This window comes from Xenopus tropicalis, chromosome 5 (genome assembly GCF_000004195.4).
Source record: "Xenopus tropicalis strain Nigerian chromosome 5, UCB_Xtro_10.0, whole genome shotgun sequence".
Lineage (NCBI taxonomy): Eukaryota > Metazoa > Chordata > Amphibia > Anura > Pipidae > Xenopus > Xenopus tropicalis.
The window spans coordinates 15,571,710-15,589,424 of NC_030681.2; the positions used below are offsets into that span (position 1 = coordinate 15,571,710).

A 17,715-nucleotide genomic window follows, 5' to 3' on the forward strand; every position below is an offset into this window, starting at 1 on the left:
TTTCATGAATGGGCCCCCTAAGGTTATCTGGATCCTGATAAATGTACTATGGGTTTCCTTTGGATACTCTGGTTTTGTCCCACACTCTATGAGGAGTTAGTTAACTGGCTTCTAAAACAGTTGACCATTGTGTGTGTACAAATGTTGTAGGGACCTTATATTATAAGCTCAAAGCCCAGAAATTAGGGTCATGTTGTGTATGTTTTGTATGTTCATCTATGGCCAATGCACAGGAAATACTTGGGGCTGATCATCCTCACCATATTCTTGCCTTGTACCCGTAAATGTGATATTGTCCCAGTCAACATGGCAAATTCTGTGTATTTTATACAGTATATTTATATAGAACCAGAACAGTGGATCTATCCAATGCACTTTAATAACCCTTGCACAGTGAATCAGTCAGTCATTGTGGGCATTTTTCATTACAGATTCACCCTTGGTTCCTGATGGCGTATGGTATGTTTGCTTGCTGGCTGCTACTGGGAGCCAAAGGACTGGCACTTATATTCCTGAATATCTGTGTTTCATTCGCCGTAGCCCAGCTGAAAATTCCATTTTTAATATGGCTGAGTTCAGTAATTATGCTTTTAATGTTGCATGTCAGAGCTGTGGAAGATGTCCAGGTAATATATATGATGATTATTATTATTTATAAAGTACTATATGACTGATAAAAAATTAAAATGCTTTATTTAAACAAATTAAAGCTTCCAAACCAAAATTTGTTAAAGAGCCCCACACAACAGAGAAATCCCTTATATACCTGTATATATCACTGTAATCTGTTCCTTCAAAAAGTAGGAATAAATACCATTTTTATATGCTGAAATCCAGCTGCAAAACGGTTCCTCTCTTTCTGCATCATTTGAAATCCTGGCAGGGGAGGAGGGACTAAAACACTGATGTTACAAATTGTAACAACTTTTCCCCGGCTTACAGACAGCATACAGGGACTACATAACCCACAATGCATTGCACTGTAATGTTACTTTGCTTATTGACATCACGTATGCAGGGAATTGTGGGATTGGGAGGATGCAGTTATTCTTCTTCATAAGGCTAGCAGCTGCATACCTGTTATGTTAAAAGCATTCTGTCATGATTTTTATGGTATGCTTTTTATTTCTAAATGACACTGTTACATAGCAAATAATTCCCTCTGCCATTTAACATTTTATTCTTGAACCAGCAAATGTATTTGTAGCTGTAATATTGGTGTGTAGGCGCCATCTCAGTGCATTGTGCCTGAGTCTGAGCTTTCAGCCAGCGCTACACATTAGAACTGCTTTCAGCTAACCTATTGTTTCTCCTACTCCCATGTAACTGGAGGAGTCCCAAGCCGGACTTGGATTTCTTACTATTGAGTGCTATTCTGATACCTACTGGGAGCTGCTATCTTGCTCCCTTCCCATTGTTCTGCTGATCGGCTGCTGGGGGGGGGGGGGGGGAGATATCACTCCAACTTGCTGCGCAGCAGTAAAGTGAGATTAAAGTTTATCAGAGCACAGGTCACATGACTCTGGCACCCTGGGAAATGAAGAATATTGCAATTTCAAAATTAAATATAAAAAAATCTGTTTGTGTTTTTGAAAAACAGATTACAATGCAGGATTCTGCTGGAGAAGCTCCATTAACTGATGGGTTTTGAAAAAAACATGTTTTCCCATGACAGTATTCCTTTAATGCCCTCTGTGCATGCCTCATGTAAAATAATAAATGTTCCTTCCCACCTTTGCATATCGTTAAAGGGGTGGTTCACCATTAATATAACTTTTAGGATGTTATAGTATGTCCTATTCCTAGCGACTTTACAACTGGTCTTCATTTTTTTCTATAGTTTTTTTAATTATTTGCATTTCTCTTCTACATGTTTCCAGTTTTCAAACAGGGGTCACTGACCCCGGCAGCCATAACCTATTGCTCTGTGAGCTTACAATTTTATTATTATTGTTACTTTTTGTTTCTTCTATCTATTTATTTTTTTATTATTCTACCTATTTAGCCTCGCTGCTATTCTTCTTCCAGTCTCTCATTCAAACCACTGCCTGGTTTCTAAGGTAAACAAGACCCTAGCAACCGGATAGCTGCTGAAATTCCAAACTGGAGACCTTTTGAACAAAGAGCTAAATAATGGACAAGCAACAAAAAAAATAAAAAATGAAAACCAGTTGCAAATTCTCTCAGAATATCAATGTCTGTGCCAGACCAAAAGTTATTTAATAGGCTGTGGGGCAAAATATAGTCCTTGGTACCAACACCCCTAGTCATCATTTTATTATATGGTATTATATTATACTCTTTTGTGTTGATTTACATCAGGGCAAGTTATTACCATACTGAGCCCTTGAGGTTATGAAATCTACACAATATTTTCTGGATGCTTTGTGCTGCCGGTACATTTCCATAGCACGTTGCTCTTACTGGATAGTCCAATGGAAAGGGCTTTGTGCGGAACCTCAGGCTTTTAATGATAACCTGCCAGTCGCTGGCGCAGGATTTCCCGCCGTTACCTATTGTTCTGTCAGTGAGCCGTAGAACTGACTGCTTTGTGGGAACAAAACCCTGATCTGACATACACTGAACCGGCCCGATTCTTCCTTTGCAGAACAGATGGATAAAACAAGCTTTGTTCTTTATAGTGTCCCAATGTGCTATAGGGTTTGATGCAATAAACCGATGGACGGTGTGTTTATAAAGTCACTATATCCTAAAGGTGTTGGTACTAACCTAAGTCAGAACATTGCAGAATGTTTGTACAGGTATCGGACCCCTTATCCGGAAACCCGTTATCCAGAAAGCTCCGAAAGGCCGTCTCCCATAGACTCCATTTTAATCAAATAATTCAGAATTTTAAAACTGATTTCCTTTTTCTCTGTAGTAATAAAAAAGTACCATGTAATTGATCCCAACTAAGATATAAATAACCCTTATTGGATGCAAAACAATCCTGTTGGGTTTTATTGATTTTTTAGTAGGCTTAAGGTATGGAGATCCAAATTACGGAAAGACCCCTTATCCGGAATACCCTTGGTCCCAAGCATTCTGAATAATAGGTCCTATACCTGTATATGTAAACGTTAAAGGGGTGGTTTACCCCTTAGTTAGCTTTTAATATGTTGAAACTGGTCTTCATTATTATCTTTTCAGCTTTCAAGTGGGGGGGTCACTGACCCCGGCAGCCAAAAACTATTGCTCTGTGAGGCTACAATTTTATTGTGACTTTTTATTATTTATCTTTCTATTCAGCCACTCTGCTATTCATATATCAGTCACTCTCTCAAACAACTCCCTCGTTACTTAGTTAAATTGGACCCTAGCAACCAGAGCTGCGGAACAAAACGTTAAACAATGAAAAAACTACTAACAATAAAAAATGAAGACCAATTGCAAATTTTCTCTGAATAGCACTTTTCTACTTTTTTCATGCTAAAAGTTCATCCAAAAGTGAACAACCCCTTTACAAAAGTGCTGTTTTTTTAAGTTCAACTTCTTGCTGGACCTTGTGGCTTATTTACTAGCTTACTTTGGGTCAGTGGGCTGCTTTTGCCTTCCTAAGTTACAATCACTGGGGGTGGGGGGTGTCAAATATTAGTCACCCCCCCCCCCCAGTTATTGTAATCACTTACCTGATCCCTTGGGCCGGTGCTCCGTTAGGGGGAAACTGCACCGGCCTGTGGTACTTGTGAGCGAGTGTTCCTCTTCCTTCCATCTTTTTTCTTCACAGTAATGTGAAAAAGTCTTTTTTGTTAAAGTTCAGCTTTTCACTCATTTGCAGCTGGATTTCAGCATATAAAAATTGTATTTATTCTAGGGATGCACCGAATCCCGGATTCGGTTTGGGATTTGGGCGAATCCCGGCTTTTCGGTTTGGGTTTGGGCCGAATCGAATTTATTCATAGCTCTGTTGATGAACAGATTACAGTGATAGGTATATTAGGGGGTTCTTTGTTGTGTGGAGGCTCTTTAACTAATTTTGGTTTTGGAAGCTGGAGTTCCACTTTAATTAAAAAAAAAAAGTAGAAGCATATTTTATAATAGTGTAACACTATATGTATATTTTTCAGCGTGGCTGGTACGTGAGTGAAAATGAATATTACCTACTCGTGTTTACTATGACTGTGCGCTGCTTATTCTATACAAGCTTCGGCCTGGAATGGTGCTCTGAACAGAAGCTAAATCCAGCCAGCACCTACTCCTTCCCCGCTATGCTGGCTTATGTCTTTTACTACCCCGTGTTCCACAATGGCCCAGTTATAACATACAATCAGTTTGCCAAACAGGTATGTATTCTCACACTTCTGCCTTCTGTAGTGCTTTCAGAAAGGATCATTAAGATTTTGCTTTAAAGGGATGCTCTTTGGGTGCTCCTTATTGCATTCTCCTTAGAAATGTTGGATGATATTTTCAAATACTCTTATCTGAGAAACCACTATGGCTACCACTGCACGTTGCCATTGTCTTTAACGGTAATCCCAAAACCCAAAATATGCCCTGTGTCTGCAGTGACAGGTGGTTGCTAATAAGTTTAATGGCAGTCTGCAAGGGAAAGTCTAAGGCTAATGCCAAACGAGGCGTAGGGTGGATATTTTGCGCAAGCGGAAAAATGCTTGCAGAAAATTACGCCCAACGCCTCCTTATTGTGCCTTCACCCAAATGAATAGAATACGCTCGGGTGCAGGCACATGTAGTGGAAATACGCATAAAAACGCGAGAGTTTGAAAGTCTCGCGTTTTTATGCGTATTTTGGCTACATGGGCCTGCACCCGAGCGTATTCCATTTATTTGGGTGCAGGCACATGTCGGAGGCGTAGGGTGATATTTTTGGCAAGGGCTTTTCCACATGTCGAAAATATCCGCCCTATGCCTCGTCTGGCATTAGCCTAAGCAATATTAAATGGGCAGAAAAATGTAAAATAATGTATTATAGAGTATGTATGTGAAAAGAAAACTAATATAGATTCACTGTACATATAAGGCAGGGGTTCATATTAATCTGTTATGGAATTGTTTATCTTTGGGAGTGCTAAAATGCTCCTTTGGCTCCCAATATAACTTGTTAATTAAAATGATTTAGCAAGAGATAAAATGCCTTTCTAGTGTCCTAGAGACAGTACTCTACTGGAACGCAACTTTCTGTGATGAGACAGTGTGTAAATTGGGATTATAGCCTTTAGTAATAGCAAACAAAAAAAAAAACATTTCTGGGAGCTAAAGTTTTCTAATTAGAACAAATGAGCGTTAGAGTATATCTAAAACATATAACCAGATTGGTTTAATTTAGGAAAATTAGATCCAATCAGTGTGATTTCATTCTTAGGTTGAAGGACCATTATATGTTTATGTATTTATTTTTCTTTGGCCAAATCAGCAGACTATTTGCTAATGCAGTGACCCCAACCAGTGGCTCGGGGGCAACATGTTACTTACCAGCTTCTTGGATGTTGCTCCCAGTGGGGCATCAAAGCAGGTGCTTATTTTTAAATTTCTGGCTAGGAAGCAAGTTTTAATTGCATAAAACACAGTACAGGTATGGGACCGGTTCAGGATCGGACTGGGCCGACCCTTGCTGCGCTCCCTCTGCCCGACCGCTCCTCCCGATGCATTAAATTACGCATGCTCGGGGGAGGACGTTGGGTGGGGGGCGCTGCAGACTTAGGGGATGCGGCTGGCGGGAGTCCCGGTGGGCCCTTCACCCCCAAGTCCGACCCTGGACCATAATCCTGTTCTGAATTACAGAAAGGCAATCTTCCATAGATTCCATTTTAATCAAATAATTCACTTTTTTACAAAGTATTTCTTTTTTCTCTGTGCTTGATCCCAACTAAGATATAATTAATCCTTATTGGAGGCCAAATAATATCATTAATTTTAATTTAGTTTAATTACTGTTTAAATAATTTTTTTAGTAGACTTAAGGTATAAAGATCAAAATTATGGAAAGACCCCCTGTCCCGAGCATTCTGGATAACAGGTCCCATACCTGTATAATGCTTAGCAGAGCCTTCTGTAGGCTGCCAGTCCACATAAGGACTATCAAATAGCCCATTATAGTTCTTATCGGCACCCCCAGGAACTTTTTTCATGCTCCCCAACATTTTTCCCTTTGAATGTGGATTAGGGCTATAAAAGGTTGGGGATCCCCGTGCTAGTGTATGGGGCCAATGACCTCTCCACGTGATATTTGATCTGGACAGGCATTGGGATTGGGAAATCTAGTTGGCTGAGGACCCCTTAGTTGATTTTATTGTTGGTTCATGCTACAAACGCTAGTCATATTTATTAACTAACATGTATTTTTGATATCAGAATGCTGAAGTGTGCATCTGTTGTTGACTGTGAATCACATGAAAGCACCTAGGGGCACATTTACAAAAACATAATACATAATTTCTCAATTTTTTACATTTTCAAACTCAACTAAACTCATTTCCTCGAATGTTTAACATTTACTAAAAAAATCCAATAGGAAAAGTCTGTGTGAGAAAGAGTTGCAAAAAGCACTGAAACCGCAACATTTTTGAATTGTCGCACAAAAATCTGAAAACCATAGAGTTTCGAGACAAAAGAAACAACTTCTGCCAATGACTTCTACATGAACTTGGCAGGTTTTATGGATTTTTAGCCGTTTAGACACTAGACGCATAGTAAATCTACAAAAATAGTGGGAAAAAAAATCTGATGGTTCGTAAATGGGCCCCCTAATCTCTATGTGTGTCTTGATCTCCTTTCAAAAATATCCAGGAGGCATGGCTTAAGTAGAAAACCAAGAATATACTGTACGTTTGCCATTTAATCCCTGTAGTTAGATGTGCCGAATATACTGTATGTATTTCTGCATCAGTTCAGTGTAAGAGAATTACTTGCCCTCGCTGCCTTTATTTGGGTTACACGATGTGACATGCCAGTGACAGATACAATGAAGAACATTGCTCTCAGCGGTCATGCTGTTAAATGGAAAATGGCTTGGAAACAAATGAATAGTGACACTTAGGAGCTGCACTGCTGGCGGGGCACATACCTTGTCCTTAGTGACATATTCCTGCGTAACTGACGGCATTACTTTACCATATACAAATTCTATAGTTCCGCGAGTCAGTACTTAGTGACTGTCATAAAGTTCCACATTCATAAAGGCCCAGTAATCAAACATTCATATCACTGCAAAATTGATAATGGCATCATTGGATACTTATTGGACAGCATTGTCTCAGCCGTAAGACAAAAAAAAACGATGCCTATGACTGGCTGTCGGAAAGGTTATTAGGACAGGTATTGGACACTGTTTTCCTGATGGCAGTAGTGCAAGGGTTACACTTTTTTGGTAAATGCCAGACATTTGTGGAAACGAGTTTATTCGTGTTTTAAAATAAAAAAAGTAAAGCTGCGTCTTAGAGAGTTCTCCATCATGGAGCTGATTGGTCCCTGTCAATGTGTCAGAGAAGTCATCACATCACAATAGCACACAATATCCTAATGCCATATTTTTTTGGCACCAGAAGTCTTGGCTTTTTTCTTGGCACTTTGCCCATTTGTACTGTAAGCCTCTTGATAGTTCATGGTCAATTTCCAGGAATTGATGCTTGCTTCCCCCCTTGCTCTCTCTCCAAGCCTACAATCAGGCCTGCTCTAAGGAGACGCTCCTGAGCCTGCACCTTAGGATAATGGCACATATAATGCTTAGTATTTGTCTGAAAAAGTAACTATAAATTGGCTGAAAAGTGCACAGAATCATTTTCTTTGGCTCCCATTTATTTGAATAGAAAATGGCTAGAAGCTCCAATACTGGGGCTTTTCAGTCTGAGAACTATTTTTCTCTCTAAACAGTGCTAGGAGAGGACTAGGACAAGGACTAGGCAGTGGAAGTCAAGAAAACCATGTGTTTCAGTCCCAAAAGGAAAGGTGATGTTATAGGAGAAAGCACACAAAGGGGAGGAGGGCACCAAACCCTTGAGATCTGACTGTGGGCCGGTGGTCAAAAACCGCATCAGTCAGATTTTCTTAGTATGTGGTTTACTAAGTAGGCCAGGGGTCCCCAACCTTTCTTACTCGTGAGCCACAGACAAATGTAAAAAGGCTTGGAGAGCAACACAAGCACCATAAAAGTTCATGGAGGAGCCAAATAAGGGCTGTGATTGGCTATTAGGCAGCCTCTATGCACACTATCAGCTTACAGGGGCTTTATTTGGTAGGAAATCTTGTTTCTATTCAACCAAAACTTGCCCCCAAGTCAGGAATTCAAAAATAACTCCCTGGTTTGGGGGCACTGAGAGCAACATCCAAGGGGTTGGGGAGTAACATGTTGTCCCTGAGCCACTGGTTGGGGATCACTGAAGTAGGCCAATGTTTCTTTGTGTTGATCAGGTCACATAATAGTATGATGGTGATTCTGAAGTACTTCCTACTTATTTATAATTTAGATTTATAGTACAGTCAGTGGGAAATCGCCTCTGACAATCCGGGAGAAGAAAGGATACACCTTGTAAGTGCTGTGGATCCAGTGAGACCAAAGGAAGAAGATGTTTGTTATAATATAAAGACGCTCATACTTGAGCTTAACCTGGTCAGCCTGGTCACCCATTGAGCTTGTTTGACACACAGGCCCAGTGGATGGAAATAGTGCAAAGGGGCGGCACATAGTATGGCTGCCTTCCTATTGTTCTGAGCAGCAAGTGAATAGAAGGACTGCTGCTCCTCTTCCCTTCCTCATCTGCCAATACAACATCAGCTGGCCAACATGGTGCATCAGCAGCTGAAATATTTTAACCTGCCTGATTCTAGAACCTACTCTTATCTATTGTATAGGAATATGGGTCAGGCTCAATAGGGCATTTGCCAAAACTTTTTGGCACAATATTATTGGTACTGGCCAATGTAACAAGGATCCAACTGCAGCCGACATTGGTTTGTAGTTAGTTTCATTTTGCTTACTGATTTCTTTAGATTTAAATGTTTATTTTGATTTCTTTTTCTTTTTTTTTTTAGATGCAAAGCCAACAAAAAAGAAATTCCAGCCCATTGATCTATGTGTTACTAGACATGGCCCGGTTGTTCCTCTGGTGGGGGCTGGCAGAGCTCATGATCCACCTAATGTATATGCATGCATTATACAGCAGTCATTCTCTGTTGGAGACCGTATCCTGCTGGGCCTTAGGTTTGTATAAATTAAACATTATCTTCCAGTTGTCATCCTACCAGCGCTCGTTCTTATAGTCCTTAGTTTTCTTAGCATAATGGAATGGAGTGGAATTTTAGCATGTCCCTGTACAGGATGGAGGTTTTTACACTGGTGCCTATAAAAATTAAGTGTACAGAGTAATTCATGGGGTTGTTTACCTTTAAATTAAAACCCTGTTTCACTGCACTGCTCAGCCAAACTTTAGTTGTTGCTGGAATACAAATCCCAGAATAATGTAACATATAATGAAGGGTGAGGCATGCTGGGAGCTGTAGTCCAGCAACTTCAGGGTTGTATTTTTAAACCAATATTGCACAATAAAACGTATCGAAATCTTGTCCCCAATCCTCCACAGCCAGCACCTGTTTTAAAATGCAGAAAATCCTCCAATGACAGTGTAAGTCTGGCTCCATGTTCGTTGTTCCTGCAGTTGGAGTTGGGAGCAATAAGCAGTTTCCCAGCACTGAACAAGCCTGTCCTTTATCCCCATATTTGATTACAGTGTATAATAAAGATGAATACAAATGACATATTTCTCTGTATGAAAGATAACAGAAACATGGCTGACGTAGTGCTGGGAATCAGCATTCTCAGTGATGAATTCTTTTATCATTTTATTGAAGATTTTAATCTTTTGAATTCTCATTGGTGAATTTTTTTGCATCTATAATTTTTCAGCAACCTCTATAGATAACTAGGGGGCGCAGTGGGGCAGTTTTGCGGTTGGATTTATAAAACCAAGTGATATTTGTGTCTCCTGAACAGAATATATTTGTTGCAGACCATTATAGACATACTCAATCAATTGCAACTGACCCTTTAAAACAAGTAGCAGGTTGTAAACTAAGCAGGATCAAGCAAGACTGATGGATATCTTTAATTAAAGGACAGAGCCTACAGAGATGAGATAAACTGCTGACATTTCATGGTATTGCAATTAATGATTCTTTCTGAGACTGTACGTGAATTTGAATAGGAAGGGAACGGCTCTTATAAGGGGACACCTTATCATCCATACAGGTACAGTTTCAATTGCAGCATCTGGGGCACTTACTGTCATTTCCCCATTGGGTACATCAGAAGAATCACCAAATACTGTTTTATATTTAATACTTTTATGCACACCCCTTAGATCCCTGTGTGCTGAATTAGAAATGTTTACTAATCCTACTCTTTTTACCATGTTTCAAATAGCTATACGTAATGCTTAAATACGTCCCTTTCCAAGGAATGTGGAAATAGCTGTGAATTTCATTATTGTAACAGGAGTAAAATGTATCTAAGCTTTTAACACAGTTTATCATTGGATAGCAAAAACATTGATGATTTCCTCTCTCTTTTCGCTTTATTCTCCTACCAGAAATAATAGGATTATGGTAGGGCTGAGCTGGGATCAGATTTATTGATATTTTAGTTGAAGCGGAATTCAACACTGGTACAGACCAGAAAAAAAAAGCCAAAAAACAAAGTTGTACTAAAATGAAGCATTTCTGTTGAAATGTTATAAGTATACGTTTTCAAGCTTCACCTATTTTATCAGCTTAAACACTTTAGGGCTCATTTATGTACGTAAGGGCAGTGGGCAGTGTAAGCTTTTCCCCTCAGTCAGTTGTGTAAGGGTGCAGACACGGAGCTACTAGTAGCAGCTACTTTTTCACGGCTACTAAACACCAAAAAATCCCCTGCCATAGACAATACTGAGAATTGCCTCTGCTAAAACACATGTAGAGACAATTACCAGTAAATGATCAGCATAGTCTATTTTAGTAGCCAATACAAGTAGCTGCTACTAGTTCTACTAGCTCCATGTGTCTTCAGCCTAAAATCACTTTTATTAAATGTACTTCTATCAAAATGCACTCCTTGCAGTTATGTACAGTTCGGCACCGTTCAGTCCTTCCTGCCTTCCATTCCAAATTGGGCACTTTTATGCCTATTGATGCATGGAGCTATTGCCTTCTCCTACCTGATAGTAGCTCCAGGGTTTCCTCAGTGCCCTGCATCAATAGACACAGCACAATTGCACCTAAAGAGTAGGGGGCACACATCACCCATGCACCAAACACCAGAAGTATCACTAGGTATTGGGCATCTATTGATGCATTTGGTAAATTTGGTAAATCAAATGCAACTAGGCTAGGTGCAGCTCAATCATGTCAAGAAAATTGCCCATTTGCGTCCGTAATGATGCTGGAATTCTGGGAAAAAAATGGTCAAGAGAAGTGAATGTACTTTTCTATAAATTGGTCCCTTACTTTGGACCCTTTTTTTAAAAAATTTTTACGGGACCATATTCATTTCAAAATGGCCTATAGTTGTTCTTTCCAACTATACTTTAGTACTGTATACATTTTACCTTTGGGTGCATTAGATATTCAGGCCATGAACCAGTGGATTGTATTTGGTCGTTTTTGACTTTAGCAAACTGCTGTATTCAAAAATCCGGTTCTAGTAGGGTTGAAAAGGGGGAATGGTGCAGGCCCTATCCGTGCAGGTCATTAGTGCAAGTTTATTTAAGTAAAATTTCGAGTTTGGTTAAAGTCTCAGAATGCAACGTGACTTTTTACTTCTTTTGGGTTTTTTTTTTTAGCAAACAAATATGATTGTGTAGGTTTTTTAAGCTTTTGTTCCCCTTTATATTAACTTTTGGTATGCTATAGAAAATCTTATCCCTAGCAACTTAAAATAAAATTAAATTTTTTTTAAATATTTTTTGTATTATTTCTTCTGAATAACAGCTTTTAATTGGGTGGTCCTTGACCCCAGCAGCCAAAAACGTTTTCTCTGTGAATGTACAAGTTTATTAATACAGGTATAGGACCCATTATCCAGAATGCTCGGGACCAAGGGTATTCCGTATAAGGGATCTTTCCGTAATTTGGATCTCCATACCTTAAGGGGCTGATTTACTAACCCACGAATCCGACCCGAATTGGAAAAGTTAACTTAACGCTACGAAAAATGCGCAACTTTTCGCGTAAGTTTTAACGCTACGAAAAATGCGCAACTTTTTATGCAACTTTCGTAATGGATAGGAAAACTCGCGTTTTTACGCAAAAATCGTATTGGTAACGAAAAATTCGTAAAGAATCCGAAAAAATCGCAAAACATACGAAAAAATCGCAAAATACCGATCATTACGAAAAAAACGCAATCGGACTCCATTTGACCCGTTCGTGGGTAAGTAAATCAGCCCCTAAGTCTACTAAAAAATTAATAAAACATAAATTAAACCCAATAGGATTGTTTTGCATCCAATAAGGATTATTTATATCTTAGTTGGGATCAAGTACAGGTACTGTTTTATTTCTACAGAGAAAATTGAAATCAGTTTTAAAATTCTGAATTATTTGATTAAAATGGAGTCTATGGGAGACGGGCTTTCCGTAATTTGGAGCTTTCTGGATAACGGGTTTCTGGATAAGGGGTCCGATACCTGTATTGTAAATTTTTATCCCTTATTTTTCTGTTCATCGTTATTTTGTGTCATCGCATTGGATATTTTTAATTGGTGGGTGGGGCTAGTGCTCTTAAATACTGATGTGTATTGGAAATTCATTACTGCCAAAGGAGCACAAAATGCATAAGGCATAAGCAGCACAGGGCTGGTATGTTTTAGAAGATGATCAATTAATAAAGACTTTTTTCATTTTATTGTTTGCTGTGGTTCCCCTTTAATACTGGGGCCTTGTTTGCACTCCTTTGTTTATATTTTACAGTAGGAATATCCCCCAGCAACTCATTTTAGTACTATGGTCCTTAGTGCTTATCCAAACTCAATCCAAACCTTTAAAGTCCTGTGATTTTACTGGAGGAAAAATGATTCATTTCCAGAGGCTGAAGAACATTTTTTTTGGGCAAAATGACTTTTATACATCTCTGCATTACATTTCTCAGTGTAGTTTCCATTTTTAAAAATGGCCAACTCTATATTTTACTGTCTGTCAGTATTGACCGAATTCTATTTACTGTGAAAAGTCAATGTGCTGCATAATGTATTCCCTTCTATAAATAGCCTTAATGGCAAGTCAATTTCACTCTGTAACGATGGATTTATTTTTGAAATAATGGAGATTCAGCAATTATTTTCTAATCTAAGACTTAATGGTGCGGTGCCAGAAGGTGGCAGCAGGGACCTTACAGTGCCAAGTATTAATTTAGCAACTACAATTTATCTCGTTACTACTATTCATTCTGTACGAAGAACATACAGTGTCTTTGCTTTTCTTCAGTTATAATTTTGTTAAACTTGAGCTTTTAGCCTTTATAAATTTACTTTCCCCTTGTTCAACACTTAGAAGATGATCTTATAATATATGCATTACATTTATGCAGTAAATTAAATTTACTTTCCCCTTGTTCAACACTTAGAAGATGATCTTATAATATATGCATTACATTTATGCAGTAAATTAAGTAAAATAACTTTATCAAGATCTTTAAGCATAGGTATTAACAATAACAGCTTTTTCTATCCATGTTTATAAATATTGCAGTGATGAAGCATTATGTTTGTTTGCAGATTCTGGAAATTCTGGCTCAATTTGCTGAAAATGAGCATAATATGTGCTTAATATATTTCGGAGAGTGCGGCCAACTTGCTCTTGATCATTTGCCAGTACCAAAGAATTGGCCTTCGTGTAGCTTTATATCTAACCATAAAGTAATATCTAATCACAGCCATTCAAGCACGCATTCAAGTATTGTAGAGAGTAGTATTTGGCAGATGGGTAGGTGTAAGGGAAAGAAATGGGTGAGAAAGCTCTAAGCCAGCAGTTCATCTCCGTAGGACAAGTGCTGATGAAAGTGTTTAATGCAATACAGGCTGAATGTTGACCAAGGGTCAAAGAACTGATTGTGTGTACCTAATCTGTGTGTATACCAGGCTTATTTTGTAATAAAGGATTCATAAGCCCAGTGACTGTGGAAGAAAGATAGGGCTGTTCATTAAACTTTGTTTCATTTTGGTCGAAGGGGATGTGAGAAGTTGTTTTTATATTCCTTCTATTTAAGATATGGATTACATTGTGAGGGCAGTCAGAACTTGTGTTGATCTGAAGGATGAAAAAGGACAAGGTCAAAATAAGATGGAATGGTCATGGGATACATGAAGAGTAATGGTTTGTCGAGAGAATGAGGTTCTCAAAATGTAATTGAGAATGGGAGCAGGTTTCTGAGAAAAGAACAGAAATATCATTCTGCCTAAGAGTTGACTTTTGGGTTATTCAGGGAACTTTAAAGGTATTGTGTGTTATACAAATTGTACTTGTATTCAAGAACACAAGAGGGCAAAATGTTGGAAGTGACAGGGAAATTCTCTGTAGTATTTAGATTGAGACACACGTAGGATGTTTCGGTGGATTTTGCTTTGTTTTGCGGGAGAAGGACATGTAATAAAAGTAGCTGCCATTCAGTTGTTGAACAGTGCAATTATTACTGTATTAGGTCTCTGCAGATGTGGGCCCGTGTCTACCCTAGGAGTTGGAGGTCATCTAGGCTTATCCCTCACAGATCCTTACAAAATAAAATGTGATATGGCTTTTACCAGCATCACTGAATGGAAACCATATGACTCAATATAGATTCTATTTCAAATTAGGATTTTTTTTGAAATAGTTGAACTTGATAGGTCTTTTTTCAACCCTATGTAACTATGTTCAGTTATATGTCACATTTTTTAAATTGTTTGCAAAAAGGAAGAAAAAATAAGACTTTTACTTACCTGTGAATGGCTGGTTAAGTAAATAAAGAACTTTGATCATTTGCCCTTAAGTGTAGGAATGTTACAAAAGATTATCCAGCAGGAGAGGATCAGGCACAGGAACAGGTTACACTGGAATACTTAGGCTGAAATGCCCCGGTGGAATATATCTACAGAGCAGCCAGATGGAACATTTGTAAGTTTTTGAAGGCTCTAAGGACTGAATGTCCAATTCTTACAGTATGTGACTTTGAACAGATATCTTAAAAGGAGCTGTAGAAATAAGCTTGTTTTGTACAAAAGAACCACTAGTGCTATTCACAACTATATGTTCAAAGGTTCCAGGAGCTTAGCAGGGCTAAATATAGGCAGCGTTTCCATTTTTTTTCCATTAAATAACTTTTACAACCTCCTTTTTTTAATAAAACACTTATAAATTCTGGCTTGTGATGACACTGACTCTACGATCTTTGTGTGGAAGTGAGTATGAGCCGCTTATGCTTTATACCTATATGCCACATTGGCGTCCCCGGGCACAGTGCATGCATCAGCAGCGACACAGCGGGTGTTGGCCCCATAGTGTTTATTCTGGACATTCTTTTGATTAATATAAGGAATGTTGTACTGGAACCTCCAGTAAAAAGCTGTGTAATCAACATATGAGTAACATAAATTGTTGGAAACAATCAATGGTCGTATAGTGGACTGAATAAATGAGCAAATTGATATCTCTTACAAAAAGGCTTGCAGGCATTTTGACTTGATTACTGGCAAATGAAACAAGACTGTAATGAAAAGCCTTAGAGAGAGAATGACAAGGTGCTTCAAGGAAAGAAAATGGCTGGGAGCCTCTAGAACAAACGGGAGATTAGGCTCTATCATTAGATCTTGAGCTTGTGGCCAGTAGATCCTAGCAGAGCTAGAGTTGTCCATAAACAACTATTACAGGGTAATCTTGTTATAACAAGTCTTAAGTTTGCCTACATCTAGCAACCAATCACACGTTTGTTTTCAAACAGTCTGAACCAGCGGTTCTCAACTTGTGGTTCGGGACCCCTTTGGGGGTCGAACACCCCTTTCACAGGGGTCGCCTAAGACCATCAGAAAAACACATATTTCCAATGGTCTTAGCAATAATTTTATAGTTGGGGGTCACCAGAACATGAGGAACTGTATTAAAGGTTGAGAACCACTGGTCTGAATATTAAATGCTGTCTTCTGATTGGTTGCTATGGGTTACTAGATAAGTAGAAATGAAAGACCATTTATTATATTTCCTTCTAAGTTACTTAGCGATGTACTTCTCATTCAGATTAAAACAGCAAAAACTTTTGTAAGGGTTTTTTTTCAGTGTAATTTCAGTAAGCATTTTTTGGGGGGCAGATTTATTAAAATGGGAGATAAAACCTCTCCGCTGAAAAATTCACCCTCTTTCTATTTATTTCTATGGGATTTTTTGGAGTGAAATTATCAAAGGGTGAAAATGAAGGGGTCCATTCATGAAAGCACAAATTTTTTTTTTCAGAAAAAAATCTAATTTTTCTAATTTAAAGAACTTTTCATAATGACCACGTTAATATTGTTAAAATTACACAACTTTTTCGTGGTTTTCGTCAACTTCCACGGAAAAGTAGTATTTTCCGCAGAGACTACGACCATTTCGGAATTCATTCAAGCTTTGGTATTGTGATTTTTTGTACAGGTTGGAGTTACAGAGTGCCATTGAGTCCTATGGGAGACTTTCATTGGGCCGGGTTGGAGCTGCAGAGTGCCATTGAGCCCTATGGGAGACTTTCCTTGGGCCGGGTTGGAGCTGCAGAGTGCCATTGAGCCCTATGGGAGACTTTCCTTGGGCCGGGTTGGAGCTGCAGAGTGCCATTGAGCCCTATGGGAGACTTTCCTTGGGCCAGGTTGGAGCTGCAGAGTGCCATTGAGCCCTATGGGAGACTTTCCTTGGGCCGGGTTGGAGCTGCAGAGTGCCATTGAGTCCTATGGGAGACTTTCCTTGGGCCGGGTTGGAGCTGCAGGGTGCCATTGAGCCCTATGGGAGGCTTTCCTTGGGCCAGGTTGGAGCTGCAGAGTGCCATTGAGCCCTATGGGAGACTTTCCTTGGGCCGGGTTTGAGCTGCAGAGTGCCATTGAGCCCTATGGGAGACTTTCCTTGGGCCGGGTTGGAGCTACAGAGTGCCATTGAGCCCTATGGGAGGCTTTCCTTGGGCCGGGTTGGAGCTGCAGAGTGCCATTGAGCCCTATGGGAGACTTTCCTTGGGCCGGGTTGGAGCTGCAGAGTGCCATTGAGCCCTATATGAGGCTTTCCTTGGGCCGGGTTGGAGCTGCAGAGTGCCATTGAGCCCTATGGGAGGCTTTCCTTGGGCCGGGTTGGAGCTGCAGAGTGCCATTGAGCCCTATGGGAGGCTTTCCTTGGGCCGGGTTGGAGCTGCAGAGTGCCATTGAGCCCTATGGGAGACTTTCCTTGGGCCGGGTTGGAGCTGCAGAGTGCCATTGAGCCCTATGGGAGACTTTCCTTGGGCCAGGTTGGAGCTACAGAGTGCCATTGAGCCCTATGGAAGGCTTCCAAAATCATACATTGACGTTTCAAAGCCAGAAAGGTTTTCACGCCGTTTATGATCGTTCGGATCTGAAAATTTTGAGACTTCGGATCGCAACCACAATATTTTTGTATGACCAAGAAAATAATTTTCGGGACATTTTCGTACATCAGATATTATCGTGGTTACTCCGAATTTTTTCCAATCGTGCTTTTAACCACCCAAAATTCATGGTTTCATAAATGGCCCCCCTAAGAGTTCACCATTTGATACATATATTCTAAAAC

General features: G+C 39.5%; 1 protein-coding gene across 2 annotated transcripts in view; it reads left to right on the forward strand.

Moving 5' to 3' along the window:
• hhat (hedgehog acyltransferase) overlaps window positions 1-17,715 on the forward strand; it is a 143,929-nt gene that overhangs the window by 23,547 nt on the left and 102,667 nt on the right. For both annotated transcript variants that reach the window (XM_031902598.1, XM_002934677.5), the window contains exons 5-7: window positions 432-626; window positions 4,068-4,283; window positions 8,986-9,154. In XM_031902598.1, coding sequence (XP_031758458.1) covers window positions 432-626; window positions 4,068-4,283; window positions 8,986-9,154 — 580 coding nt within the window. The remainder of the gene's footprint in view (window positions 1-431; window positions 627-4,067; window positions 4,284-8,985; window positions 9,155-17,715) is intronic.